At 43.4% G+C, this 27,460-nt stretch overlaps 1 protein-coding gene and 1 long non-coding RNA gene across 2 annotated transcripts in view; one reads left to right on the top strand and one right to left on the bottom strand.

Annotated features, from left to right (window-relative positions):
• LOC129339061 (uncharacterized) overlaps window positions 1–16,319 on the top strand; it is a 31,486-nt gene extending 15,167 nt beyond the window's left edge. Inside the window, exons 7-13 of the mRNA XM_054993665.1 lie at window positions 4,703–5,006; window positions 7,497–7,713; window positions 9,389–9,519; window positions 10,361–10,471; window positions 11,227–11,421; window positions 13,597–13,690; window positions 14,483–16,319. Of these exons, the coding sequence (XP_054849640.1) occupies window positions 4,703–5,006; window positions 7,497–7,713; window positions 9,389–9,519; window positions 10,361–10,471; window positions 11,227–11,421; window positions 13,597–13,690; window positions 14,483–14,546 (1,116 nt within the window). The 3' untranslated portion in view covers window positions 14,547–16,319. The remainder of the gene's footprint in view (window positions 1–4,702; window positions 5,007–7,496; window positions 7,714–9,388; window positions 9,520–10,360; window positions 10,472–11,226; window positions 11,422–13,596; window positions 13,691–14,482) is intronic.
• A 3,485-nt stretch (window positions 16,320–19,804) lies between these two features.
• On the bottom strand, window positions 19,805–27,418 carry LOC129338182 (uncharacterized). Its single transcript, XR_008597929.1, has 2 exons — window positions 27,336–27,418; window positions 19,805–20,141 (listed from the first exon to the last, which is right to left on the bottom strand). It is a non-coding gene; the product is annotated as an uncharacterized LOC129338182 (long non-coding RNA).
• Between the last annotated feature and the right edge of the window lie 42 nt (window positions 27,419–27,460).

Here is a 27,460-nt window from a genome sequence, read left to right on the forward strand (position 1 = left end):
TATGATTATTAATGTAAGTCCTACAAAAATAGAACACAGAAAGGCAATCAGAATTAAATTTGCTAACATTTCCTAACTCTTAAGTTTAAAAATAATCAAAGTTCTTATGAAATGCATTAAGATTTTCATAGCCAGCATTGCAAAGATAAGCATCTCACCTAATCTTCATGAGATCTCTTCCAATCAGAACTCTAACTCATTATCTAGATTCGCAGGTTTTATAGGTTATCATATGCAAATATCTGAGATCTTGTCACATGATAGCATAAGCAAACTATGATTGGTTTAATGCTTCATTGTATATTCATAATTTCTATTGTATAACCTTCTAATTAGCCAAAAAATGACATTATATCTAACTTGCAAAACAAAGCCATAAATCTGTGAGAAATGACAGGAAGAGTTAAGATACTAGATTGCTATTGGTCCAGTCTCTGATAAAGAAACATTAATCTAGATGCAGTGCACTATTTTTAATTAGCTGTCAAAAGATTAAAGAGCACCTGTTTTAGTTACCTAACACTCTAAAAAAATGCATAGACGGTTCATGAAAAGTTTAAAAATTCACCCAGAATACAAGCCATTACTATGTATTATCTTAGTATTGATTAGTATAATGTGCTTTAATCTATATTATTGCAACACAGAGGCCTTTCCTGTCACCTATTATCTGATCCTTTCGTTAGAGATGCTGGGGACTGAGGGCCAAGCTAGAAGTGACGAATTACACTTGAATGGCAAGTGAACAGACTGACACGTATTCCTCCCTGTTCACTTGCACTCCACTTGAGTGGAGCCCACAACTTGAGTGGAGTGCAAGTGAACAGGGAGGAATACATGTCAGTCTGTTCACTTGCCATTCAAGTGTAATTCATCATTTCTGGCTTGGCCCTGAGCCTTCTGTCTGGGTAGCAGATGCGCTGCCACTGAACTACAACCTCCACCCCAGTATTACGGATTTGCTGAAGGTTTTTTTTCCACCTGCCACATTTGTTTGCTCTGGTAACAAGGGGAAAAATTCCACTGTGATTGTCTAACTACAAGCAATGAGAGACTTAATTATGCAGTATCTCATTCGCAAACGTCAGTTCAAAGGCAAAAGTATACACTTATGAATACTTATCTAATTGCTCAAAAGTCTCCATAACCTGGTGGTCTTAATGAGGAATGGAGAATTAACGCTAAGGAATACGCCTTCGGCACTCTGGAGTCTTGATATGAACTGCAGCACTAGTGCTGCCAGACCCCCGGTGGCCAGCGGGGGGGCGCTCACCTTCCATACGCACCCCCCTGCGGTGCTGTGCGCCCCTGCGCACAGCAGTCCCAGGATCAGGCCTGTTTTGGCCTAGATTGGGGCCCCTGTGGAGCGCAGGAGCGTTCCTGCGCTCCGCATGGGCCCACAATGGGCCCAATCCACGCCCGTTTTGGCACAACGGGCCCGATCAGCACCCAAATGGGGGCTGCGTGATGACGTCACTCCCAGAAGTGACGTCATCACACTTGCAGAAGCGCATGCTTGCGCTTCGTGCGTGCGCACACAAGCTCCTACAAGGTAAGAGCCAGGCCCCAGTCTCCCGCTGGGAGATCGAGGTGGCCTGGCAACCCTATGCAGCACCCTCTTGATAAAGGGCTTGAAACAAAGGAGCAAGCCAGCTCTGCATTTGGCAGATCTGTGGGACTATATGTCCTCTCCTGGAAAAGCAAGTGAAAAGCAAGAAGGAATAAACCATAACAATATTGACTATTTATGGACTTACATATGATGTTTACAATGGACTGTGTGAATTGATTATCAGTGGTCTTACTATATGGTGGTTTGAATGTGCTATACCAGGTCTATATGAATAATGTCTTTTATATATATTTAATCTCTTATTGCCTACTTATGTATTTATTAATATATTTATTCACTGAGCACTTTCAGTTGTCACTTTAAGAGAATTCGTGGAGGTTAACTGTTTTGGAAACTTTTGAGCAGTTAGATAAATATTAATAATTGTATACTTTTGCCTTTGAACTGTGGTTTGTGAATGAGATACTGTGTAATTAAGTCTCCCATTGCTTTAGTTAGACAATTCTGCTGGGGGAAGGGGAGAATTTGGGGACAGTGTGACACTCTAGGATACCTCACCCAGTCTTTGTGATTTTTACTATACAGACTAGGGGAAATGCCCAGAGTATCGCTATGTACTGGCCATTTTTCCTTCTGCAACTCAGTTGCTTGTGGGTAGGAAATTGGGGCTGGGTGCTAGTAATTCCCCACTCTGGGTGAGTAAATGGGAGGTCTGCTCCCTGCCCTGTTTTAGGCCTACCAGGGGCAGTTTTTTGGCCTCTTTTTGAAACAGGACATTTGACTAGGATGTTGGTTGGACCCAACAAGTCTATTCATATGTAGGTGTTTGTTCTTTCAGTTAAAATGAAAATTATTGTCTTTATATTATCAACAAAATATTGCAGCTACAGGGTATGAAATGGCACATTGTACACAGCATAGTGTCTTAGCATTCATGCATGTGCTTTTAGATGTAGGTATGCTAGTGACTAGAGATGGGCATGAACCGAAATATGAACCAAAATTAAGCACGAATCAGACTGGTTCATGGTTCACAAACCAGCGGTTCATCGGATCCCATTTCTGATGAACCGCCACGAACTTTAGGCTGGTTCGTTTGGTTCGTTTTTTGGTTCATCACTGCAGACAGCCTGGTGCGAATCAATCAGTTTCCTAGGCAACAGGGGATGGACTTCCTGCAGACCTTCTGCTGACCTGGAAGTGAACTTCTGCTGGCCCAGAAGTGACCTTCTACTGACCCAGAAGTGATGATTTTCTGACCTGGATGTGACGCTTTCACGAACCAAATGAGCCAGTTCGTGAACCAGGGGCTGGTTCGTGAAAGTTCATGGTTTGTGAAATTTGATGAACCATGAACCACATGGTTCGTTTTTTCCCCAGTTTGTGCCCATCTCTACTAGTGACAAGATGCATCTCCTGCCTGCTTAGAGAATTAACTTCTAGAGAAGCTGGGAAGAGAAGAAACACAGCTCTAGCAAAAAGGGGGGAGCCCCAAGGGCTTTCCCAGTAGAGACTGAATAGAGGCTGTTGCCTGACAGACTAGAATCAAAACCAGATGTCCTTCTCCTTTGCATAGTGGGGACAGGATTGGGCAATTTCCAGCAGAGAAGCAACAGGTGTCAAAGCTTAGCCCTTCACTTGCCCACCAAATTTCCCTTACCCAATTTCTCCTGAGCAGCTCCTTCCTTCTTGGAGGGTGTAAGGTAATGGTTAAACTTCTCCACTGGAAATTACGTTCCAAACCCCATATGAACCACAAAGGAATAGTGGCTGCCTGGCAACGGAGGCGTAACTTGCAATCCCTCCTTCCTTGTGACTTCTTCCTTGTTTTTTGTTGTGCATCTCTTTCCCTTCAGGGTTCTGTGTGGCCATTTACTTATTTATTTTTTCCATCACAGCCCCCCCCCCCGAAGGAATAAACACACATCCAAGACGGGCAGCTTCCTAGATTTTTGCAACTGTCAGTTGAATTATGAAAATCAAAATTGTCTATGTGCATCTGCTTTGGGTGTCATCTTCATTCAAATCCTTACAGGGTGTGGGGGAGGGGGGACTGGACAGCTGCAGCTCTGTTTGTTTAACTCTGGCATGCAAAGCAAGGGTAAATTGGAAGCCTGAGATGAATTGTGGGGAGATAAACAGTGAGGAAATATTATCTCGCCCTGACAACAGAAATATCTCCAGGATACAATTAGCTCTTTGTGGCTTGAGCAGAGGGTTCCCCTCTTTCTGTTTTCCTTATTGTCTCCCCTTTAATGGACGTTGAACTGTCCTCTGCACTTCATGGCTGCTGAAGGGCTACTGAGCATGCTCTGTCCTCAGCAGACCATAGAGTTGTTACGAGGATTAAATGGAAAAGTGGAGAACTATGTATGCTGCCCGGAATTACTTGGAAAGGATCAGGATAAAAATATGGTGGATAGATGAGCCTAGAAGGCATTTTATCACTTTAGTCCAGGGCTTTTTTTCAGCAGGAACGTGGTGGAACGGAGTTCCGGAACCTCTTGAAAATGGTCACATGGCTGGTGGCCCCACCCCCTAATCTCCAGACAGAGGGGAGTTGAGATTGCCCTCGGCGCCGTAAATGCTGCTGAGAGCCAAGCTACAAGTGATGCCTTACACAGGTTGGACACTTGTCAGCTTCCCTCAAGTTTTGATGGGAAATGTAGGCGTCCTGGTTTTACAGCTTGGCTCTCCATTACAGCTGCAAGACCAGGATGCCTACATTTCCCATCAAAACTTGAGAGAAGCTGACAAGTGTCCAACCTGTGTCAGGCGTCACTTGTAGCTTGGCTCTGACTCTCTTTCCAACCCAAGAGAAAATGGGAAATCTTTAAGGATTTTTGCTACTGTAGACTAACACTGCTAACTCCTCTGGATCTACGACCCTGGAAATTTTAATCAGCTAAGCATCTGCCTTTTCTTCTGAACAAGGCAAGGTGATTGGTGTAATAGATTTGCCAGACTTGGAACTGGAAAGCCTAGGTTGAAAATCTTACTCATCCTTGACATTTACTGGCTGATTTTGGCTGTAAGGAGAAGACAAATGTCGTATGATCTCCACGGAGGAAGGGTGGAATAAAAATGGAATACAGATAGTAAAGATTTCTATATGTGTTTGTGTTTCAGGTGACAGCAATCACGCCCTTCCAGGAGAACGCCTGCCTGCCTCTGGGCTCAAATTCGACTGAGGAAGTGGCTCACAACCATTCTGTTTTAATCAATGAAGTCGGCTTGGGTAACAGTTCCATCCTCTACCAGTTCTTTGAGCTGAAAGGGATACCTGGCACTAGCTTGAAAGGATATTCTTTGGCGTTCTTCTCTGGCTGGGATCACAAGCCATACATGAGCATCCCCCTGCAAGGCACATTTGGAAGCAGTGGTCTGTTTGTCATCCTTCCAGAACGACAGGCCAGGCCTGGGAAAGCTCATGGTACGTTGTTGCGCACACACATTTTGCACTGGTGTCTCACGTTGAGTATCATTGGCCCCCTTTGTGTGCATAGCCATTTCTTGTAGTTTGATCCTCCCCAGCCATGGAGCATGTGTGAATAGCGCAGCCAGGCAGGTAAGACTGATCTTTCACACCTAATTAGCATTCTTCCTTCTGGTGTGGGATACGTGTGGATTGCATGGGGGGAACCTGCATTGTTGGCTCTCTGGAGCGCAGAAGGGGCAAAATGGTTTGGGGTAGAGAGCCCCTGATGAGGTAGAAAGTCCTAGGATTGTGAAATAGTAAAGAGTCCAGTAGCACCTTTAAGACTAACCAACTTATTTGTAGCATAAGCTTTCGAGAACCACAGCTCTCTTCGTCAGATGCATCGACGCATCTGACAAAGAGAGCTGTGGTTCTCTTAAGCTTATGCTACAAATAAGTTGGTTAGTCTTAAAGGTGCTACTGGACTCTTTACTATTTTGCAACTACAGATTAACACAGCTAACTCCTCTGGATCTAGGATTAGTGGACAAACAAGACTGTGCCAATCTGACCTTTCACCTTTGGGACGGTGGCTTACAGTCTCACATAGGAAGTGTATTTGATGCCCAGTAAATTGACATTCATAGTGATTAACACATTTATCATTGTTCAATACTGCATACTGAGTTATATAATACTTCTATGATGTTAGGATTCAGTTTACTTAAATTCAGGAAAGGATGTTATTTACCAACAGCATTTGGGAGAACGGTGCATCGGCAGAGCTCTAAAGCTCAGGTTACCTCTCTATATCTTGGTTGGCCCTAGCCCTGTGGTCACATTTTTTCACCTGCATTCCCCTACAGCATGGATTATGCCACATGGAAGCATCTCTCATTGTGCAAAAAGCCAATATGGAGATGGAGTTGGCACGGTAGAGGTTGGTACACTAAGGGACTAGAAACTACCTTGAACTGGGGTAGAACTTCTCTATACTTGCCTGTGTTCATCAGGGGGCATTTAGTGGCCGTAGAGGGAGATATCTTTTTGTTTTTCCAGGACTGTTTGCTAACTTGGGCCAAATTATGGTGAATCTTGCCACTTTTCTCTAAACCAAATTTAAATTCTCTTGAACGTTTCCCCATCCCTTTAAAAGGAATTGCTGGTTTGGATTAGCTGCTGCTGGTGGTAAACAAAAAATGATGTGTCTTGAACTAAGAGTGTTTGTATATAAAGCAATCTAAAATAAAATAAAATTCCTTGGGACAACGGGGTTTTGTATTGATTCACTTGAAGAGATAGTATGTATCTTAGTCTTTCTTTATCCTACTTTCTTTTAGGTACCATGCCAATAAATTTCTTTTTATTCAGCTTTTTAACTAGAAGTTTGATCCTTTAATTTTTTTTTTACAATCTGCTTTTAACCAGAGGACTGTTAAGAGGATCATTTAGGCAGCCAAATTGATTATGCTTCTGGGGTATCATTGGCAGCTTTTAATAGTGGCTGATTTTAATTATTTTGTAGGATTTTAGCTTTAATGTCATGAGCTGCCTTGAGCAGAACTCTTAAGAAATTAGATTGTCTGACTAGGGTCTGGGAGACCCTGGTTCGAATCCCCACTCTGCCATGGAAGCTTGCAGGGTGTCCCTGGGCCAGTTGCATACTCTAAGCCGAGCCTACCCTACCTCTAAGGGTTGTTGTGAGGATAAAATTCAGGAAGGGAAATTGATGTAAGTTGCTTAGCATTCCCTTTGGAGAGAAAGGTGGAGTATAAATGATGTAAGTAAATAAACAGTTTAAGAAATGGGCTGTCTTGTAGAAACTTTAAATACTGAACAATTATTATGCAGCTCTTCTCCTCCTGGGCCTTGGTCATCGGGAGGGGGCTGGAGCTGAGGTACAGTTGAGGTTCATAAGGTATGACTGGGTAGAGGGAGGGAAACTTTTCTCCCTTCCTTGTAACGAGGAATGAATGACCAAGTGATTGGCCAAAGGCAGGGCTTTTTTTCTGGGAAAAGAGGTGGTGGAACTCAGTGGTAGAACTCATGACTGCACAATGTCATCACTGGGTCAGCTGGAACAAGGGGGGAGTTTTTTAAAGTTTAAATTGCCCTTGGCGAAAATGGTCACATGGACAGTGGCCCCGTCCCCTGATCTCCAGACAGAGGGGAGTTTAGATTGTCCTCCGCGCCGCTCAGTGGGCAATCTCAACTCCCCTCTGTCTGGAGATCAGGGGGCGGGGCCACTGGTCATGTGACCATTTTCAAGAGGTGCCGGAACTCCGTTCCACTGCCTTCCCGCTGAAAAAAAGCCCTGGCATAGGTCAGTCTAAGTTTCATACTTCTCAACAGCTGATGCTTTCCTCCATGACTTAACGATTTATGCTTTGAAACTCCTTTGTCCTATCAAGAAACTTCACAGCATGTCCCAATGAAATTCATGCTCTGCCTTCCTCCTACACGTTGCTTGCCTTTCCCACCATGTTATCCCGTTTATCTTTCCAGACCAGCTGATTGCACCCTATGTTTGGAGCAAACTTTCTGCACAGCAGGAATTTCAGGCTGTTGTAGTGACCAGCCGTGTGCCGCAAGTCCATAATGGCACTTTAATGACCGGGGAGAACATAGAAGACGCAGTGGCTTTTACACTAGAGGCCAATGCCAGCCCAGGACATCTGGGATTTCTGGGACCAATCCATGTCATTTCTAAGAGAGGAGAAAGGTAAGGGGGCTTATGACTTGGAATGCAGCCAAGGTCCTCGGCTTTGTTGGAGGATTACAATTACATACACCCTGCTATTGACTTGTTGGTGCTGCTGATTTGGTAGTGCTGGTTGCTTGGATTTTCCTTCTAGTGTCCAGCAAATAGGGGTGTGGCTTCCATGGGTCTGAGGGTCAAATCACATGACACAAAATACATTTGAATTACACTCGAATTACATCCAAATACACTCGAATTACAAAATACACTCGAATTACCTGTGTAGTTAGAGTATATTTTGTCTTGTGTGGTGAGACCCTGATTGGAGGGGAAGTAGGGTGGGATTTAACTGCTGAAAAGGGGCTGTGAAATCCTGTTTGCCTGAAGACCAGAGTCAGCCGTGCTACTGTCAGGAACAAAAAAGTGTTGGTACATGTAACAAATATTCGTTAGCAGATTTTCTTTTAAGAATTCACCAGACCTCTCAACTAGATCACAATCTTCTATAGCCAATAACAATTTAAAATTAACCTGATGAGTTAATTTCTTTAGTGTTTTCTTTAGTGTTCCTGTGCAAGATCTGTTGGAAATCCCTCCCCCCACAATTTTTGCATTGAAAATGTTTGCTAGTGAATATCGTGTGCTTCCACTATTAATATTGTTACCTGAATTGGTCTCTTTGCAAATAAGAGAATTGTAGGGGGGGGGGATTAGAGGCAAGGAAGATGGCTATACGAGAGGGGTAATGATGAGGGTTTTTTTGCCAGTTTTTATGGAGTCCCTTCCCCAAGATAGCAGATGAGTTCAAAGAGCAATCTTTTATTGAAGAGAAAAAACACACGCACACACAGGAGTAAATAATAAAAATGGTTGCACACACACAGAGTCCTAGGAAGCTAGCCAGAAGTTGGAATAGAACGAGGGAGAGGAAGTATATCTACCTATCCTGAAGAGTAGTCCAATCCACGGAGGAAGAGAGTAGCTTCAAATGTCCAGTGTCCTTGGCCAGGAGAGCAAGAGGCTTGAACAACCTCAAGGGGACAGCACTTCGGATCCAATAAGCGTGCTCAGTTTGAATGGGTCAAGGGTCCCTATTCTTATAGGGCAAAACATGCCTGAGGCAGGAGAGCCCTTCCAACCATTGGAACAAAAGACTCCAATGGTCAGTTCCTGGGAATAACAAAGGTTTGATTACCTTGATTGCTTGCTGCTGGGGTGTGTAAAAGAGAATGCAAAGTTTCTCCTGGAACTGCACAAAAGGGCAGTTTGTTAATGGGTTCCATCAGAGCTGAGTTGATGAATTTAGTTGGGGAATGTACCTTTCCCAGGAATTAATTATAAAACCTTATGAGTGCTAATTGATTTCTCCTCAATCATGGGTTGGGGAGCTCATCACAAAAGGAGGGGAAGGAATGTGCTAAGTGGGAAGATGCTATGAGACCTTTCTTGCTCCAGCTCCACCCAGAGCTGAGAGGACTGTAAACGAATCACCGCTGGTCATTCTCCATTCATGCCTTCATCTCTGAGGCGGGACTCAGCAACTGCTAGCTGGAATTCCCCTGTTTGCAAACCAAGCTGCATTTAATCTAGGGGCCTTGTGATTTTATATCACAGGTAACTATATTTAAATAGCTATTAAACATGGTGGAGGCCAGGCCGACTGCTTACAATTTAAGGCTTGCTATTTCTTTGACAGGCCAGTATCCTTGAGCCGCTGTTCGTATTGTAGCACAACCTTTGCCGTCTCAGAAACCACCCCTGGCTTGGAGAACAGCTGCCCCCAGGAGTCTCTTTCTATGGTTTTTGAAATATGCCTGCAGACACCCAGTAAGAGAATCTCCCTCCATGACAATGGAAAGAAGGTTTAGAATGGACTTAAGCAGAGGCTTATCTTCCCTCCCAAAAATGGATAAAATGTGACAAATCTATTGACACCTAGTTTCCTGCTTTATATTTTTTAAAATGTGCTTCTAAACTCTCAACCCTCAGAAAACTAACAGAAATCTACCCAAGGTCTTTTGTTAACATGCTAGTTTTGTACATGGTAGGAACACAAGTTTGAATTTTGGCCCATGTAAAAAACTTTTTGGAAAATCACACAGGGGATGCTCTTTGGTTCACAACTGTCACATTTAAATTGGGTCTGAATCCCGATTTAGACTAACAACATTTAAACTAACATTTAATTGTAGACTAATAGCATTTAATATGTGCTGTCATGAGTCGTATTGAAATAAACGTTGTTAGCCTTGATGCTACTAGACTTACTTTATTTTGCTATGACAGACTAACATAGCTGTGGGTGTTGTGCCATCAAGTCATTTCTGACTTATGGTGACCCTATGAATTCATGGCCCTGACCAGAATGGCCCAGGCTAGCCCAACCTCATCAGATCTCGGAAGCCCTGGGGGACCACCAAGGACGTTCAGGATCGCTATGCAGAGGCCGCAAAGGCAAACTGCCCCTGTTCGTCTCTGCCTTGAAAACCCTATGGTGTCGCCATAAGTCATCTGAGACTTGACAGCACTTTCCACCGTGAATTAATTACCCTCAAAACTTCCTATAATCGACACTAACATGGCTCCTGCTTTGTAATAATCATGGAAGACTTGGCCCTTTTACCATCCCAGTCAATTGCATATGTCTGACTCCTTGTCCACCTGCTAGATTGCTCCATGTGGTCTCAGAACCCCTCGATGCTGGCTCGTTTCCAAAGGGCACTGGCGGACTCCATGGAGGAGAATTGTTCCTGTGGCATCTCTCCATGTTATTTGCAAGGTTTGTATGAAACTCACCTATAAAGCCAACCTACGAAATTTGCATCTGCACCAGGCAGCGACGTTCTCATGATGCTACCTTATATGCAATCAGATCATTGGCTTGTCAAACTGAGGGCCAAACTACAAGTGATGAATGACACTTGAACGGAAAGTGTATTCTTCCCTGTTCACTTGCCCTCCACTTGCTCTCCACTCGATCCACTTGCCATTCAAGTGTCATTTGTCGCTTGTAGCTTGGCCCTGAGTCTGGTGTATTCTGATTGGCAGCAGCTCTCAAGGAATCTCAGAGGGGGATATTTCATATCACTGGGTACCTGATCCTTGGGGATTCATCTTGGGGCCTTCTGCATACCAAGCTGAGCTTGGCCTCTTCCCTGTCTCGAGAAGTATTCTTGCACAGAAAGTGCTACATCCCACAATACCTTTACCTTTAAGGTAGCAATCTTCCACCACAATCCTATGCAGTTACTCCAGTGACAGTCAAAACCTATTAAAATCAGACAGCCTTGCCCTGATGTAACTCTGAAACAGCCTGCAGTTAAGTGTGTTTACTTGGGAGATTGGACTAAATGAATGTTTGCTGCCATCCATCTGTTGTGGGCAATGATAGAAGTTTGAAGCTATAATGTCTTCGGCCTGTTCTTTTTTTATTCTGGGTTCAATTTTTATTCTCCCTCTTTCTTTTCTAATATTTTCTGTTTTCTTTGTTTCTATTTTTCCTGCTGGCCCTCTAAACATCTTATCTTTTTGTAGGGTTTAATTTCACCTGTTTCAGCTCTGTTCTGAAGCTCTCCGGTCAGTTGTGGGCCAGGTCTTCCGAGCAGCTCCAGCTCCTGTCTAAGTGGCAGGCTGACTTCTCCAGAAGCCCGCACCCTTTCCTTGTGGATGGGAGGCTGCTCAAACCAAATAGATCGTGCTCAGAGTCGGGAAGGACACTGAAGTTTGAAGGTGAGCAAATGAAAAAATTCCCGGAAGAGCAGAGGAGTTGGAATGATGTTGTGTTGAACCCCTATATTTGATTATATGGGTAATATGTTGCATGGTTTAAAGGGAGCGATGTCTTTTCCCCCCAACCGTTGTTTGGAACCTACCAGCCATTAATGAAAGGACTGTCTTATCTGAAGAATGGCTCAGTGGCAGTGCGAGGTATCGGTTTTTACATACAAAACTCTTCATGGCCTTGGCCTGACATACCTGTGGGACCGCCTTCCTCCCTACGTCCCTCCATGGCAGCTTTGCTCATCTGAACAGGGTCTCTTGCAGGTGCAAGCCTGCACATGGGCGAAATCAACAGCGGCCCATACATGGGCTTTCCCCTACCCTGTGGAACGACCTACCTGGGGAGGTCAGAGAGCTCCCACGCTCTTGGCTTTCCACAAGCAATGCAAAACCAAATTATTCAAAAAGGCTTTTTACTCAGATAGGAGGGCGGTATTGTAGGCAGGGGGTCTCAGATGCTTCGCTAATGAGTTAGGGACCATAGACTTCATCACTATGTTGCCTTACATATTATCTGTTGCTTTAAATATGTACTCCTATGTACTACTTGTGCTTCATGTTGTCTAATGTCAGTCCTAGAATTATGTTCTGTTTCAGCAATTCTTCAGTCCCATATTGGATCCTTGCTAATGCTATGTCTTTGTAAACTTGCATTCATTTACTCTATGACATTGTTTATGGAAATGTCCTTGACACTGTGTGGAAATGTTCTTGATACTGACTGTACTAATCTCACACTATGTAATCCGCCTTGAGTCTCAGTGAGATAGGTGGACTATAAATGAAATAAATAAATAAAACACTGAAGGTCCCAGGTTCAATCCCCAACCTCTCCAGTTAAAAGGACTAATAGGTGATGCGAAAGGCCTCTGCATGAGACCCTGGACAGCAGCTGCCAGTCTGAGTAGACAATACTGAACTTGACGGACTCATTCAGTTTAAGACGGCTTCACGTGTGCTACGTGTCCATGCGCTGGAAACCATATAACCAAATAACACTACTGTTGCTTCATGGTCAAATGAAACGGAGCTTGTGTGCGTCAGATCGTTCTTAATGGGCAGTAGGAAGCAAGGCATGTTAAAAGAGAAATTCTGGAGAATATAGGGCTTTATTTTCACACTGCAATCCAATTTGAAGGGGGGGGGGAAATGCTGTATGTGAAAACACTTCCGCTCTTTCTTTTCCCCTAGAGGTTTGGCCCGCATGCCCCCCAAATACACATCCCATCCTTGGCTACTGCATCTTTCTCAAGAAAAGTCATCTGTGCTATCCATTTCATTTTCCCAGGAGGCTGGGGTTTGTGATAAACACTCCATAACATGTTCGAAGACAACTGTTGTTTTAAGACTTCACCAACCAAAACATCACAAATTAGCGAGAAGCTTTTATATTCCATAGAAGTCTTCAACAGGCTGAATGTTAGGTACAAACGAAAAAACAGCGAGGGAAGGAAAAAAGATTTTTTAGAGCTCAGTGGAGAAAGCCCCTTGTCTCCAGCACGTCAACATGGAATTCAGGATATGAGGAGACAGAATTGGATTTGGTGGGAGGAGATCCTTATCCAACCTTGAAACGGTGGGGGGGGGGGCCGCACCGGCAGCCAGAAGGAGAGGGTGAGGGTGAAGTACGGGAATTGTCCCTCACCTCTGTTGCCTCTTCCTCTATTTGAGGTTATGTCACAGCCCCGCCCCCAGATGCCTCATTATTTGGTGAAGTTTCTTTCACAATGTAGAAACCACCAGCCTCTTCCCAAACTTTGCATCTCTGCAGTTGTTTTTAATTATAAATACACTGGAGGAATTAGGTGGGTCAAGGCAGGCTATATGAAGATCCACACTAAATACAAGATAGGGGGGAAGCTTGAAGTTAGAACAGCAAGCAGCAGCAACCTGTCACACGCTGACCCCCCGCCATATACTTGTACATTGGGAAGGGTTTTCATTGTGAACTGCTGGGAGAATCAAATCTGGCTTAAAAGGGGGGTATTAGTGCATCCAAATGAATAATTGCTAGACTTTGGCAGGAGTGACCCTGTTCATACAGAAGATATCTTGCAGGTTGTAGGAAGTCAAGGCAGACAGACGATTAATGCTAATTTCTTCCTTAATTTTTTTTTTTGGCAGCTTCATTCCGGACTTGGGAAATTGCACTTGTTATCCTAGGATCTGTTTTGCTTTTCCTGCTGTTAACCGGTATAGCATTGTATTACATCAAAAGGTAAGGGTTGGTGCCTCTTCTCCCCCGTTCTGCATTCTGCTTTGTATCATTTTGGCTGCTGATATTAGACAAGGCAAAGGACAGGGGGAACGGTCCCAAACTCCAAAGCAAAGGCACACTAAGGACACGCCAAAAGACCGCTGCTGCAATCCAAAGCTTTATTCATAAATGCTGAGGGTCAAAATCAAAAGGATGGGGGAGCGCCCACTCTCTCCGGCTGCTCCCGGCAGGAGATTGGCAACAGGTTTGCCTGGCTAAATTGTCCCGTTTCGCAAAGCTCACAGCTTCATCAAAAGCCACAAATGAATTCTTAGTGTAAAGCGTATTCCTTTACTACAAAGTAACCTGCTGGACAAGAGTCAAGTTTCTTCTTAGTTTTAGTTCAACAATATTTCCTCTCTTGTCCTTTTGATTTTGACCCTCGGCATTTATGAATAAAGCTTTGGATTGCAGCAGCGGTCTTTTGGCGTGTCCTTAGTGTGCCTTTGCTTTGCTGATATTAGACTACTTAAGGTAGAAAACAAAAACAAAAAAGTTAAGTACATTTGCCTGCTTTTGGTAAATGTTACAGAATTTCTGGCTTCAGAAATGCAGAAAGGCAGACTAGAAATGAAGCTAATTAATAGTAATAATGTCACATAAAAATAATTCTTACAGAATTTCTTGTTTCAGAAATATAAAGTTGTGGCATAAAGTGAATCTAGCATAGATACCCTTGTGATACAGTCACTCCCTGCTGGGCACACCAGCAAAAGCTATGCGGCCACCTTGAACTCCTTTTCTCTTTTCCAGACGGCCTCAGAATTACACCACCATTGAGATGAATGACCGCTGCGAGATAATGGAGGGCATTTGACACTGCCTAGAACCCACATTGGCCAGGAAAAGACTTTTCAGGCACTGAAACAAAACAGCAGTCACCTGTGCTTGCCTGGCATTTGCACAAATGCGCCAAGAATGCAACAGTGTACATTTTTTTAAAAACTTAGAATTTTTTTTTACACTTCTGACTTTGGGATGTGTGAAATTGGTTCATTTCCATGCAAGTTCCTGCTTTTCCTTCCCAGTGCTGTCGAATATTCATGGAAAGCCTGCAAGTGTCTTGAATAGTGCTGCTTTTCTGAGAAGTTTGTAATGATACATGGTTCTTGAGTGTCCCATCCCTCAAACAAGTGGTTGTACAAACTGATGCTTGTTACACAACAGTGAGTGGGCTCATGTATGCTGAACAGCTGTGGAGGGATAATGCCGAACCTCCTGAGAATTCTGCCATGCTCCCATGTACTTGTATTTCCCACATTGCCATGAAGTCACTGAGTGATCCTGGCCTGGTCACTCTCGTTCTCAGTGTCACCAACAGGGCTTTTTTTCAGCTGGAACGTGGGGGAATGGAGTTTCGGAACCTCTTGAAAATGGTCACATGGGCTGGTGACCCCGCCCCCTGATCTCCAGACAGAGGGGAGTTGAGATTGAGAAAATGGAGTTGAGAAAATGGGAGTTGAGAAAATGGTCGCATGGGCTGGTGGCTCCGCCCCGATCTCCAGACAGAGGGGAGTTGAGATTGCCATGTGGTGCAGAGGGCAATCTCAACTCCCCTCTGTCTGGAGATCAGGGGGCAGGACCACCTGCCCATGCGACCATTTTCTCCGAGGGCAACCCATTGAGTTCCACCACCTCTTTCCCCAGAAAAAAGCCCTGGTCACCAACTTTATAGGGTTGTTGTGAGGATAAAAACGGGGAATGATGTACACCGCCCTGAACTCCTTGGAGGACAGTTGGAATAAAAGAAAGAATAAACGGTGTAGATCTGACTGTGTTTCAAAGCAGAGCACCATGAATCTGTGCCATGCCACTGTAAATGGGTAACGTGTCTTGGTGGTCTACACAGGCTTTGCATAGTTTTTGGGCTGCTGCTGTTTGTGCTTTTCATGAGTGGTAGATGTTGTGTTTCCTTTCCAAAGCAAACGTCCAAATTCAAAGGTTGGGTGGAGCTGAGAAGGGAAAAGGGAAAGATCCAGGTAAAGGGAGAGGGGAAATAAACCTTGCCGTTCCCAAATATGTCCGTGTGATAAAAACAAATGGTGGTTACGGAAAAAAGGTTTTAAAACATCTTTAATTTTCCTTGCTCTTGAAGAGGATTATATAAACAAAGGGAGTACCAGGTAAGTTTAATGCTATATGTATAGCTTGTTCTACATGACTGTCTCACACTTTGCCCTACAAATTGAGGATCAGAGATACGAACAAAAATGTGATACAATTAATTTTAGAACTTTGCTTTATTATAATTATTACAATTGTTTGTTTTTCTTCATTATGTTTTGGTTTGGTTTCCTTGGCTTTCGACAGGAAACATGCTTTCAGCTCTTAACTTTGTGACACTCCTTGCAAAAGGGTGCCACATCACAGTATATAGTAGCAAGGAAACAGGCCACGGTGCTGCTGCTTATACAGAAAAAAAGAAAACCCTCCCTAAGCCTCTGAGACAGCACAATGACTGGTGGAAAAGTATAAATACTTACCCTCCATGCATCTGATGAAGAGAACTGTGATTCTCAAAAGCTTTTGCTACAGTAAAGTTGGTTAGTCTTAAAGGTGCTACTGGACTCTTTTCTATTTTGTTACTACAGACTAACACGGCTAACTCCTCTGGAACTATGCATATAAACACTGCTCAGGACCATCTAATTCAGAAGACATGTCTGTTAACTCTTCTCGGTGGAAGATCCTCATGTCAGATTAATCTGAGTTGTCATCCCCCAGCTACTAAAAACAATCTGGTTCAATATACTGAATATATTAAAGAACAGAGGGCATTGGGCTCAGATTTTGTTTAATTACATATCCAAAACATGACATCTCTACTGAGGAGTAATGTCTGGATTAAATCCTCCTGGCTGTTACCTATACCTGTTCGAGGCGGTGGCCTACCTTACCCAGTTGTTAGTGTTCAAAGTGCTTCGGCCACTTGGAATGTGCTATGCAAATAGCAGTTGTCATCCCACTTCCTATACAATGAGCAGGGCTTTTTTTCAGCTGGAATGTGGTGGAACGGAGTTCCGGAACCTCTTGAAAACGGTCACATGGCTGGTGGCCCCGCCCCCTGATCTCCAGACAGAGGGGAGTTGAGATTGCCCTCCGCACCATGCAGTGTAGAGGGCAATCTAAACTCCCCTCTGTCTGGCGATCAGGGGGCGGGGCCACCGGCCATGTGACCATTTTCTCCAAGGGCAACCCACTGAGTTCCACCACCTCTTTTCCTAGGAAAAAAGCCTTGACAATAAGAATAACGTCACAGAGCTTTGCCAAGTGCCTCTGCAGTTCATGGCCTTGTACTCTTAGGACTAGCTTCCTTTGGGGATTATAACTACAATTGCAGGCACAGGCAAGCGTGCAGCATCATTAAAAGAAATGCCCAAACCAGCACTTCGTATTATCTTTTTAATTAAAAATGCCCCTACCTTTTGGTGGCATTGTCTACTGCCCTCTACGGTACCAGACCCTGCAACAGACCCAGATGCCAACTCTGCCCTCATATCTACCCAGGAAATATGATTACAAGACCCAATGGTGTCCACTACACTATCTCTGGCTCTTACAGCTGCTCTTCCTCCAACGTGATATATGCCCTCATGTGCCAACAATGTCCTTCTGCTCTGTACATTGGACAAACCAGCCAACCTCTACGCGAAAGAATAAATGGACACAGATCTGACATTAGAAATGGAAACATCCAGAAACCAGTGGGAGAACACTTCAGTCTACCAGGACATTCCATCAAAGACTTAAAGGTTGCTGTAGTTCAACAGAAACCTTTCAAAAACCAAATCCAACGGGAGCCTGCTGAATTGGAATTCATATGTAAATTTGACTCAGTCAGACTTGGATTGAATAGAGACTATAAATGGTTATCTCATTATCAGAAGTAACTGATTTCATTAACAGAAGTAAACTGATCTCATTATCAGAAGTACACTGATTTGCATCTATTTCCCCCTCTCCTCCCCACCTATATATCTCTGGCCAGTTTCTTCTTACCCTCCATGCATCTGACGAAGAGAGCTGTGGTTCTCGAAAGCTTATGCTACAGTAAAGTTGGTTAGTCTTAAAGGTGCTACTGGACTCTTTACTATTTTGCTACTACAGACTAACACGGCTAAGTTCTCTGGATCTATGCCCTCTACTGGCCACTCTATTACAGCTCCTGCTGCTGAAAAGCTGTATTTGAATTACTAGGAACTTCACCCTTAGGTGTCTTTGTTCACTATTCCCTCCCTGATTTGTCACAATGCCGGCTTTTTAAAAATTATTATTATTACAATTTTATTAATTAATACAATTAATACAATATTATTATTACACGTTTTATGGAGAAAGAAGCATGGTGGGTGGGTGGTGGGTGGGAGGTGAACAAGGAATGAAACTGAGCGACGGTATTGCTGTAGCAGGAAAGTAATATCAGTTGTTCGCTGCCAGCCTAGTCTGCCTTGCAAGGTTGTTGTGAGGATAAATGGAGGAGGAGAGAACTATTGACGTTATAATTATTCTTTGGAGGAAGGTGGGCTGAAAATAGGATAGGATAGATACTTAAAACTCCGACCTTTGTAGGATTTTAGTCTGTCTGTTATTTCTCATTAAGAGGCCGTGGAGCTGAGGAATGTTCTAAGACATCTCTCCAGTCAACTTACTTCTGAAACTGATTTTTCCATGCTTTTGATGATGTTGTGGTTCCTCCAACGCACACTTTTAAAATTGGAGATACACTTCACATTTAGGTTCCTAGAGCCCGAGTAAATAATATTAATCAGCTCTCAGCCAAAACAACATACATTGCCCTTGCAACCACAGGATAGGTAGTGCCATCAGTACAGCTTCCTGGCACTCTCCATTCCTCTTTGCCTGATCAGTTAGCTTTCTTAGCAAGGGAGACACTTCTGCGTTCCTCTGCATTAGTCCGCTATGGAGCAGGGGGGATCTATGGGGATCCTCATTCGCTCCCTCTGGATAATGCTTCTGCCTGTGTATTCTTAGGTGGTAGGTGAGGAAACAGATACACTGACAAGTGCAAAGCAATAGCTGCCTCACAGGTGGAAATTTTCCATTTTTCATAGCCTGCCTCAATGCTCATTCTAGTATGCCTGATCCATAGTTTGGGGGAAATGCTTGCACTCCACCTCTCCTTGCCCTCAGTCATTGCCTTCACAGCAAGGGTAGAAGCTGTTGGCACTATCATAATATTTATTATCAAGTGCCTTCAAGAATCTAGGCATGGGATGAAAACTAACACTCCATGTCTCATTTTGCGGCATCCCAGGTTTGGCAACGAACGTCTGAGTGATGGTGAGGACCGAGGATTTGTGCTGGGGGATCCCGAATGAAAGTCCCATGTATTCCACAGGCAGCACCTTCATTAACAGTGGCTGCCGCACAGGGTGCCTGGAAGAAGGCTGTGACAACCAGGAAGACACTTTTGCGCATTCCTCTGCTTGTCCCTCCTTGGTCAGATCAGCTCCATCTTGAAGAGGCTGAAATTCAGCAGAGAAGACGACGGGTCCTTCAGGCGGTTGTATGGTGGATGGGTTTGGTTCCCAGGCACTGCCTCTTGGCTAATGGTGGAGTTGAGCTACTGCAGTACATCAGCACTTCTTGCTGGGTCTGCTGCCACTGCCACAGCTTGGATTTTGGTGCGCTGGGTCTGACAGACAGGAAAGTGTTATGTGTGTCGGCTGGTCTGGGGTGACATGGATTGAGGACCCCTGATGACATTGTAACACATGAAACAAGCAAACTTCAGCCTGGCTGCTTGTTGGGTTCTCAGAAGGATTGAGTTCTGACACCTCTGGATCCATGTACAGAAGGAAAAAGATTCAGTGGAAGTTCATTTTGGTCTTTGGTCTTTGACCTGTCCTTCACTTACCTGTTGGACTTTTACTTGGAGCACCACGAATCCACACACCTATAAGAGAACAGAACATACAGCCCGTTGTGTTGTTGGACTTTTGGTTATCTCTTGCCTGGCCATTGCCAATAGTGGTACAGAGTACTATTTCTAGCATGTATTTTTGTACAAAAGTATTTGTGTATGAATGTATTTTTGTATAGCAGTTGGAATAAGACATTAATATTGTTTATTGTTTGATTCTGCACTTGTACACTTTACACAAATATATTTAATAGAAGGCATTAATTAATTTGTTAACTTTCAGTGAGTATTCTATTCCCTGGATTGTGGTTTTCCACTTTTTGTTTCAGCCACTGGCACTCCAGCATCATGTGCATAACTTGTGCAAGTTTCTGGATCTCTGCATGCATGGTGTCTAGTTTTTCTGAGGGACTGGGGGCCAGTGGTGGGGACTGAGGAAGCCGCCATCTGGCCTCCCCATGGAGAGATTGGATGGGTTGGAGAGTAGGTGCGGTTCGACCAGGAAGTCTGTGTACTGGCATCTTTGGCCTGGAAGGAGAAGCCAAGAAAGAAACAGTAGGTTATCACAGGTAACTGATTTCCTTTACAGAAGCAGGATCAAGGGGAGTCCAGTGGCACCTGGTGTGGGCTTTCGAGGATCACAGTTCTCTTCGTCAGAAGCATCTGGCGGGGAGAGCTGTGATTCTCGAAGGCTTGTGCTGCAGTGGAATTGGTTGGTCTTGGAGGTGCTACTGGACTCTTTTTGGTTTTGCTACTACAGACTAACACGGCTAACTCCTCTGAACCTTTACAGAAGCAAACTGATCTCCATATCAGAAGGAGCTGTTTGCATCTCCATATCAGAAGGAGTTGTTTGCATCTACTCCGCCCTCCCCTCTCCTCCTCTATATCTGACCAGTTTCTTTTGGCCCTCCATGCATCTGATGAAGAGAACTGTGATTCTCGAAAGCTTATGCTACAATAAAATTGGTTAGTCTTAAAGGTGCTACTGGACTCTTTTTGATTTTGCTACTACAGACTAACACGGCTAACTCCTCTGGATCTATGACCGCAGGTTCAGAAAGACGGTTATTATTCTGCAGCTGGAGAATCCATTGTGGTTCTGGAAGGGGGCTGGGTAGCTTTTCTGGACTCCAGGAGTCATCAGGCTTTTGTTTTAGGAAGGAACAGACTTGTCCAATCATTACACTCCAAGGAGAATTGTCAACCTAGTACGAGTCTTGGATTTTTGTACTTTTGCCTTCAATGTGGGGAAAGCAAAGTGGGCAGTAGTGCATTTATTGAAATGCAGTGTCTTCCTAGATCTACTCCTCACCTGCCGTCCTAAAAGATAGTTTGGATAGCAAGAAAGTACATTACAAATTTAAGAGTTTTACATATGGTCATAAAAGATAAAGCAGAAGTGGGTATTTATATCAGTTATATGCTTGACCGGTCCTGCTTGGTCATCTCCCGCCTCCTTTCTAGCAGTCTGAATAGCCCAGCTTAGCCCAATCTTGCCAGAGCTTGGAAGCTAAGCAGGGTCAGCTATGGATAGTACTTGGATGGGAGACCAAAAAGGGAAGCCCGGGGTTGCTATACAGAGGAAGACAATGGGAAGCCACCTCTGCTTATCTCTTGCCTTGAAAATCCCATAGTCCTCGGGTTGCCATGAGTTGGCTGTGACTTGACAGCACACAATTAATAGTATTATTATTATTTGCTAGCTTCCCTGCAGCCCACTGCGTGCTAAATTACAAAGGAAGAATGCCTACCACAGTTCCTTGAAGGCCTGCTAATCTGCGTTTAAAGGATTCAGGCTAAGAAATGAGAATGTGCTCTGCTGGAACAGTCCAAAGCCCACCTATTCCTGCCATCCTTTGCAAGAATTCTAGAAAATGGAAAGTTCAGAAAGCTCCACCAGGCACTAGCTAGAGGCCAATCAGTTGTTTGCACTCTACCCTCTACCTGTCCCAGATCTCAGGACAGACAAAGGCGAGTGCTTCTTCCATTTGAAACAGTAGACTTGGCTGCCACAGGATGTGGCCATGGTTAGCTGGCTTTAAATGGGAATTAGACAAACAGAGGAAAGGGAATTTAGGCTTGGCAGGGGCATCTGGTTTTGGCCACTAGACTAGATGGGTCTTTGGTTTTGCCCCCACCCCAATGGCTGCTTTTATGTTTTTACGACTGTACATTTTTTATTCAGATGAAATTTGTTACCATAAAATGTGCGTGGGGGTGTGTGTCCCACCTTGCATCATCAATAAACAATGTAGGGTTTCTCTCCACTGTAAGAAGCTTGAAAGGGGTATGAGCAACACCTGAACATTCCCAAGCAAATGGCTTCCAGTAGACATCAATTTTACATTTTTAAATTCCACTCCACTTCCACTGTGACCCAGCATGGGCCCGCCCAGGCCAAACCCTTTTGGTTCTTTTTTTTTTTTGAAAAAATTTTTATTGGGTTAGAATCCGTTATTTTTACATTTACATTCAATTTTCCCCAAATTTTTCATTTCTAACCCCCTCCCTTTCCCCCCCTTTTGTTGACTTCCAACAGTTTTCCAACCCTTTGTCCCTTTTCCCTTACTTCTATTAAATTTCTCTATCTAAAACAAATACATATTCTCCATTATACTAAGCAGTACATCCTTAACTACTTTTCTTATTGTATACCCAAACTGTAAGTCTTTGTTTCCATCTTGGATAAACAATTTATCCCATTTTCCAATTTTGAATATTTCTATATATCATAAACCTATATATCATAAACCATAAAAATCTTACACATTTAAATCAAACAATTTGACTTATTCTCTATGTATTACTCATTCTATCTTTTTATGGTAATTCTATATAACTCTCGTCACATAGTCAATCAATTTGACTTGTCTATACATTCAGTTTGGTGCATTATACAAATCTTATCAAAGAAAGAAAATATTGTTGATTACTCAATCCGTATATTTAATCCTTATCCTTAATTATTTTCTATCAATATTCTATTTATTAACCAATATATATCTATATATATATCAATCTGTTAATCTAACTGCTTATAAATTCACATTTATCTCTTCCCCCCCCGGTAAAGTCACCCCCTCTACATTTTATTATACTTCAGTAGTTCTCAAACTGCCACAGTTTTCCTCCCACCTCCCATTTCTTCTCCAGATATTGTTTCAGCTTCTCCCAATCTGTGTTAAACTGCCCTGAGTCCAGATTTCTCAGTTTTCTTGTCATCTTGTCCATTTCTGCCATGTACAGCAATTTGTAGGTCCAATCTTCAATAGTTGGCACTTCTTGTACTTTCCATTTTTGCGCATACAAAAGTCTAGCTGCTGCTGTCATATAAAATATCAACGTCCTATGATGGGCTGGAATTCCCTCCATTCCCAAGTTTAGTAGCAGGAGTTCTGGGTTCTTATTTATTTGAAATTGTAAAATTTCACTCATTTCTCTTATTATTTCCCCCCAGTACTGCCTAGCTACCTCACACGACCACCACATATGATAGAGGGAGCCCTCATGCTTCTTACATTTCCAGCATTTATTAGAAGTGTTCAAATTCCCTAGCGCAATCTTCTTTGGTGTCATGTACCAACGATAAATCATTTTATAGATATTCTCTTTAATATTTGTACATGTCGTTGTCTTCATTGTAGTCTTCCACAAGTATTCCCATGCCTCCATTGTTATCTCTTTGTTAAAATTTATAGCCCATTTCACCATTTGTGTTTTAACTGTCTCATCCTCAGTATACCATTTCAACAGTACTTGGTATACCTTGGATATTCTTTTCTTGTCCTCTTTAAGAAGGGTCTGCTCTAGTTCCGAATTCTCTATTCGTATACCTCCCTTTACAGAGTCCGAGTTATACAAATCTCTGATCTGTCTATACTGGAACCAGTCGTAATTCGGTGATAGTTCCTCTTGCGTCTTTATTCTAAGTTTAGATGCTTCTATTTTAGTTATTTCTTTATAAGTCAAACATTGTCTTTCGTTATCAACAGCTCTCGGGTCTATCACCTCATATGGAACCACCCACCAAGGAGTTCCTTCTTGTAGATAAATTCTGTACTTCTTCCAGATTGTGTATAGACTTCTCCGTACAAAATGGTGCAGGAACATCGAGTTGACCTTTACTTTCCCAAACCCTTTTGGTTCTAACAAGATTCGGTGACAACTTCCCGGCACTCTGACTGCAGCCGCATCAAAGCTTGCAAATCCCACACCATCTGTTACAGTTTTTTCCTGATTTTTTATTCCATGGTAGAACTCAAGGCAGCTTGCAGAGAATTCCCAAGAGGACTTTCCTGTCCAAGTGCTGGCCAGACTTGGTCGGGTTTCGTTTCAGCAAGCGAGGCTACATCAAACCATTCCTTGGGGGCTCCTGCTCTACGTGCAAGTGGACTTTTTTCTCACCAGTGTCCCAATTTTGCATTACTGTCTGTTTCAACTTGCATTTGGAGTTAAATAGTTAAATTAGTAAGCTAATATGCTGAACATAATACAGTTGAATATAAAATGTAAAATATAAAATGTTGAATGTAAAGTATTTTAAGTATGTATGGAAAGCAGAAATATTATGTAGTTCCTATTATGTAGTTCCACTATTCTGGTTTATATTTTGTTTCTATCTTTTATGTATTGTTCACTGTTTATTGTCTAAATAAAAATATATAAAACCAAAAACTTGCATTTAGGTAACCCTTCCCTGACACTTACATGCATGCTACAGCCAAGGAGCGCAGTCATGGCAGGAAGGGTATGTTCAGAAATGTTATTAGCTGGCTGCACTTTGTGCATGAAGGACAAAAAGAACAAGACTCAGTCTGCCCCTTTCAAACATTTGCCTAATTGAGAAAGAGTAAATAATAGTACAAGAATAGTATTTCCTGGAGCAAAGCTGCATTTGTCATATTGAGGCATGGTGAACCAGATAGCAAAGTAACAAAGATACTTGCTAGTGCAAAGTGTCCTTCATTTCATTGCTTTATTGGAATTTGGAGGCAAGTTTACCAAGACAGAGCATGGGCACTCAACTGAAAGCAAAGCTTGTTTGGCCTATAAAAGGGTTCAGGAAACCATTCTAGGCTGTAATGACACTACTCTGCCAGTAGGTGTCAGCAAAGTCTGAGGAAAGTAGCTCTCAGTTCTAGAAAGTCTAACTCATGGAGAGTATAAAACCCTTGTATTTGAATCCTACCAAGGAAGCAAGGCTCTCTTCTGACTTCCCCATCCTTGCTATCAGACTCTAACCGAGCGCTCCACTAGTAAGGTTAACTTGTATCACTTCAGGCTGTAAGTGGGGCTTTATCTAGTGTAACTGTTCATTAAAAATAAACGGCTTGCTCACAGAAAACCAGCCTCACTGCCTCCCCAATACCATCTAGATTTCTTTGTAAGGAAATGTGGCTCTTTTTTGGCATGAAGAGGAGTATTCTGCCTGTAATGATTTTAAGTAAATGTGTGCATGTGTCTTTAAATGCTTGGTGTGGTATAGATGAAGTGTGGGGGTGAAAGAAAGGGATGAGTGAGTGAGATGATTGGTTGATGACTGAGAGTGTGGGCCGAGTGAAGGCAGTTTTAGACTGAGAGTGGAGAGAAAAGTTTCAGTCAGGGCGCGAGAGGCAAGCTGTGTGCAGCCTGAGCTTGTTTATGTTGTCTGAGAGAAATATAACCCGTGTGCAAGCCTGAACTGTGTGCTTGTGAAAGAACATTCAGTCAGGGAAAAGCAGGCAAACTGTGTGTGAAGCCTGAGAGAAGTAAAGTAACTTGAAGAATTGAGAACTACTCTTTTGAAACCATCAAGTTTTAGAAATAATATGAAACCGATACGCTTCTTATAAAAATAAAAATTTACTTTTTTTTTATATCCCAGAGTATCTGTCATTCCTATATCCCATTCCTTTCCTCAGGGCCACATAGTACCACGAAAAAGCCTGACCCTTGGACACGTTACTAAAGGGAAAATTTAAATACAATATCGTGGAATATACTATTCCTGGTGGCAGCAATCTACCCAGAGGGTGTAAGAGGAAGATTAAAGGCAAAATCTACTGAGAAAGAAAGGGGTCGTAACACTGCCCCATGACCCCCTGCCACCTGTAATTTGAAGTGAGACGATCTAGAGATAAGCCATGTCAGTAGGAAAAAAGGCCTGAGTGTGGGGGTTTTTTGCCCACATCAACTAGCAGATAATGCTATAGTTGTCTATAGTGTCTGAATATCCTGCAGTCAATTTTTTATAATTTGGGCCTGGTCTACACATGCAGCAGAAAAACGTGGTAGAATGAAATGAGCAAAGTGGAGATAGTTGTGTCAGAATTTTAATGTTCTCACACATGAACATGGCCTGCAAGTACAATACATACGTAGAACAAAAGTTCCCATTTGTTTGCGGTGTTACCTTTTTTTCTTAGAGATTTATTCCAAGAGGCAGTGTTGTAAAATGTAATCTATCCCCTACAGCCAGGCCTCTGCCCTCAACCCTTGGGAGCTCTGGGGGGTGGGGCACATGGAGGGAAAGCGTCAAGTGACATCATGACATCACTTTGGGGTTTTACCTAGAAGTGATATCACAGTGCTCTAGGAATTTCCCAGAACTCAGTGGTTAAAACCATAGAGTTTGGGGGAACTAACTACAACTTTGTGTCATTTACCCCATTTCCTCCCCCCTGCCCCGTTGCTGCTCTATTGAGCAAGTACAAGGGACATGGGAGCATTGGTGGGAGGATTTCTGCCACAAGCAGGTAACTGGCATCCCTACTACACTCTGAAGCACATTCTATCACTGTAGGACTCTCCCCCCTTCCCCCCTCCCCTGTATGCACACAGTCGGTCTGATACTCCTCAAATCAGATCCACCCTTTGTATGGCCGAGGCCTCGACTATCTATGCTTCTGTTCTTGCTTTGCACTTCCTTCCTTTTTCTGGAGTTGGATGGCACAGTCTAGGCTCTTCCTCTCTGAAATTAAGGCAGGATTCCTTTCAGGAGGCAAAAATATCATCCCTTTCATACTGTTCAGAGTATGCTGTGGGGTGACGGGAGCAGGGCAGCCTATGGTGCTGGATAGTTATTGCCTAGAAGAGTAAACAGATAAAGAAGAGACATGACCTCTATCCCACACCTGTAGAGTAGGGGCAGCTGCCTTTAGGGAAGCTAGCAGGACCCTCAGAAACCCCCTTACAAAGTGGACTCCAGTCAACCTGCATTTGCAAAGCTTGTTTGAAAACTGAGCTCTTCTGGTTGTTTTGCAGCCCTTGTGGCCTGCGAGCCACAGTGTAGAGTAGTGGCTAGACTGATGGACTTGAATCTGGGCAACCCAGGTTTGATTCCCCACTCTGCCATGGCTTTGAGCCAGTCACACACTCTCAGCCTCAGGGTTTGTTGTATGGAGAATGATGTAACCCACTTTCGGTCCCCATTGGGGAGGAAAGCAGGGTAGAAATGAAGTAAAGTAAAAATAATAGAATTTAAAGACTGGGGGGTCCACATCTCAGGGGCAGAGCATCTGCTTGGCCTCCAGATATAGGGAAGACCCAGGCATGGAAACCTACCACTAGTTAGGGAAGATTAATCAGTTAGCTGCGCCAAAGGTCATATGTGAATGTGAGAGAACCAGTGCGGTTTAGCGGTGAGTGTCAGACTAGATCTTGGAGGTCCAAGTTCAAGTCTCTGCTCTGCCACAAAGCTCGCTAGGTGAGTTGTGCCCACACGTGCTCAGCCTATCTTACCTTGCAGGACTTCGGTGAGGCTAGAAGGCCCACTGGCTGTTCAGAAAAACCTCTCCTGCCTTCTGTTCGATTTGAGAGTAAATCACAAAGCAGAAGCTGCTAGGAATCAGATTTGTGTATTTAGA

The sequence above is a fragment of the Eublepharis macularius genome, chromosome 12, assembly GCF_028583425.1.
Source record: "Eublepharis macularius isolate TG4126 chromosome 12, MPM_Emac_v1.0, whole genome shotgun sequence".
In the NCBI taxonomy this organism is placed as follows: Eukaryota; Metazoa; Chordata; class Lepidosauria; order Squamata; family Eublepharidae; genus Eublepharis; species Eublepharis macularius.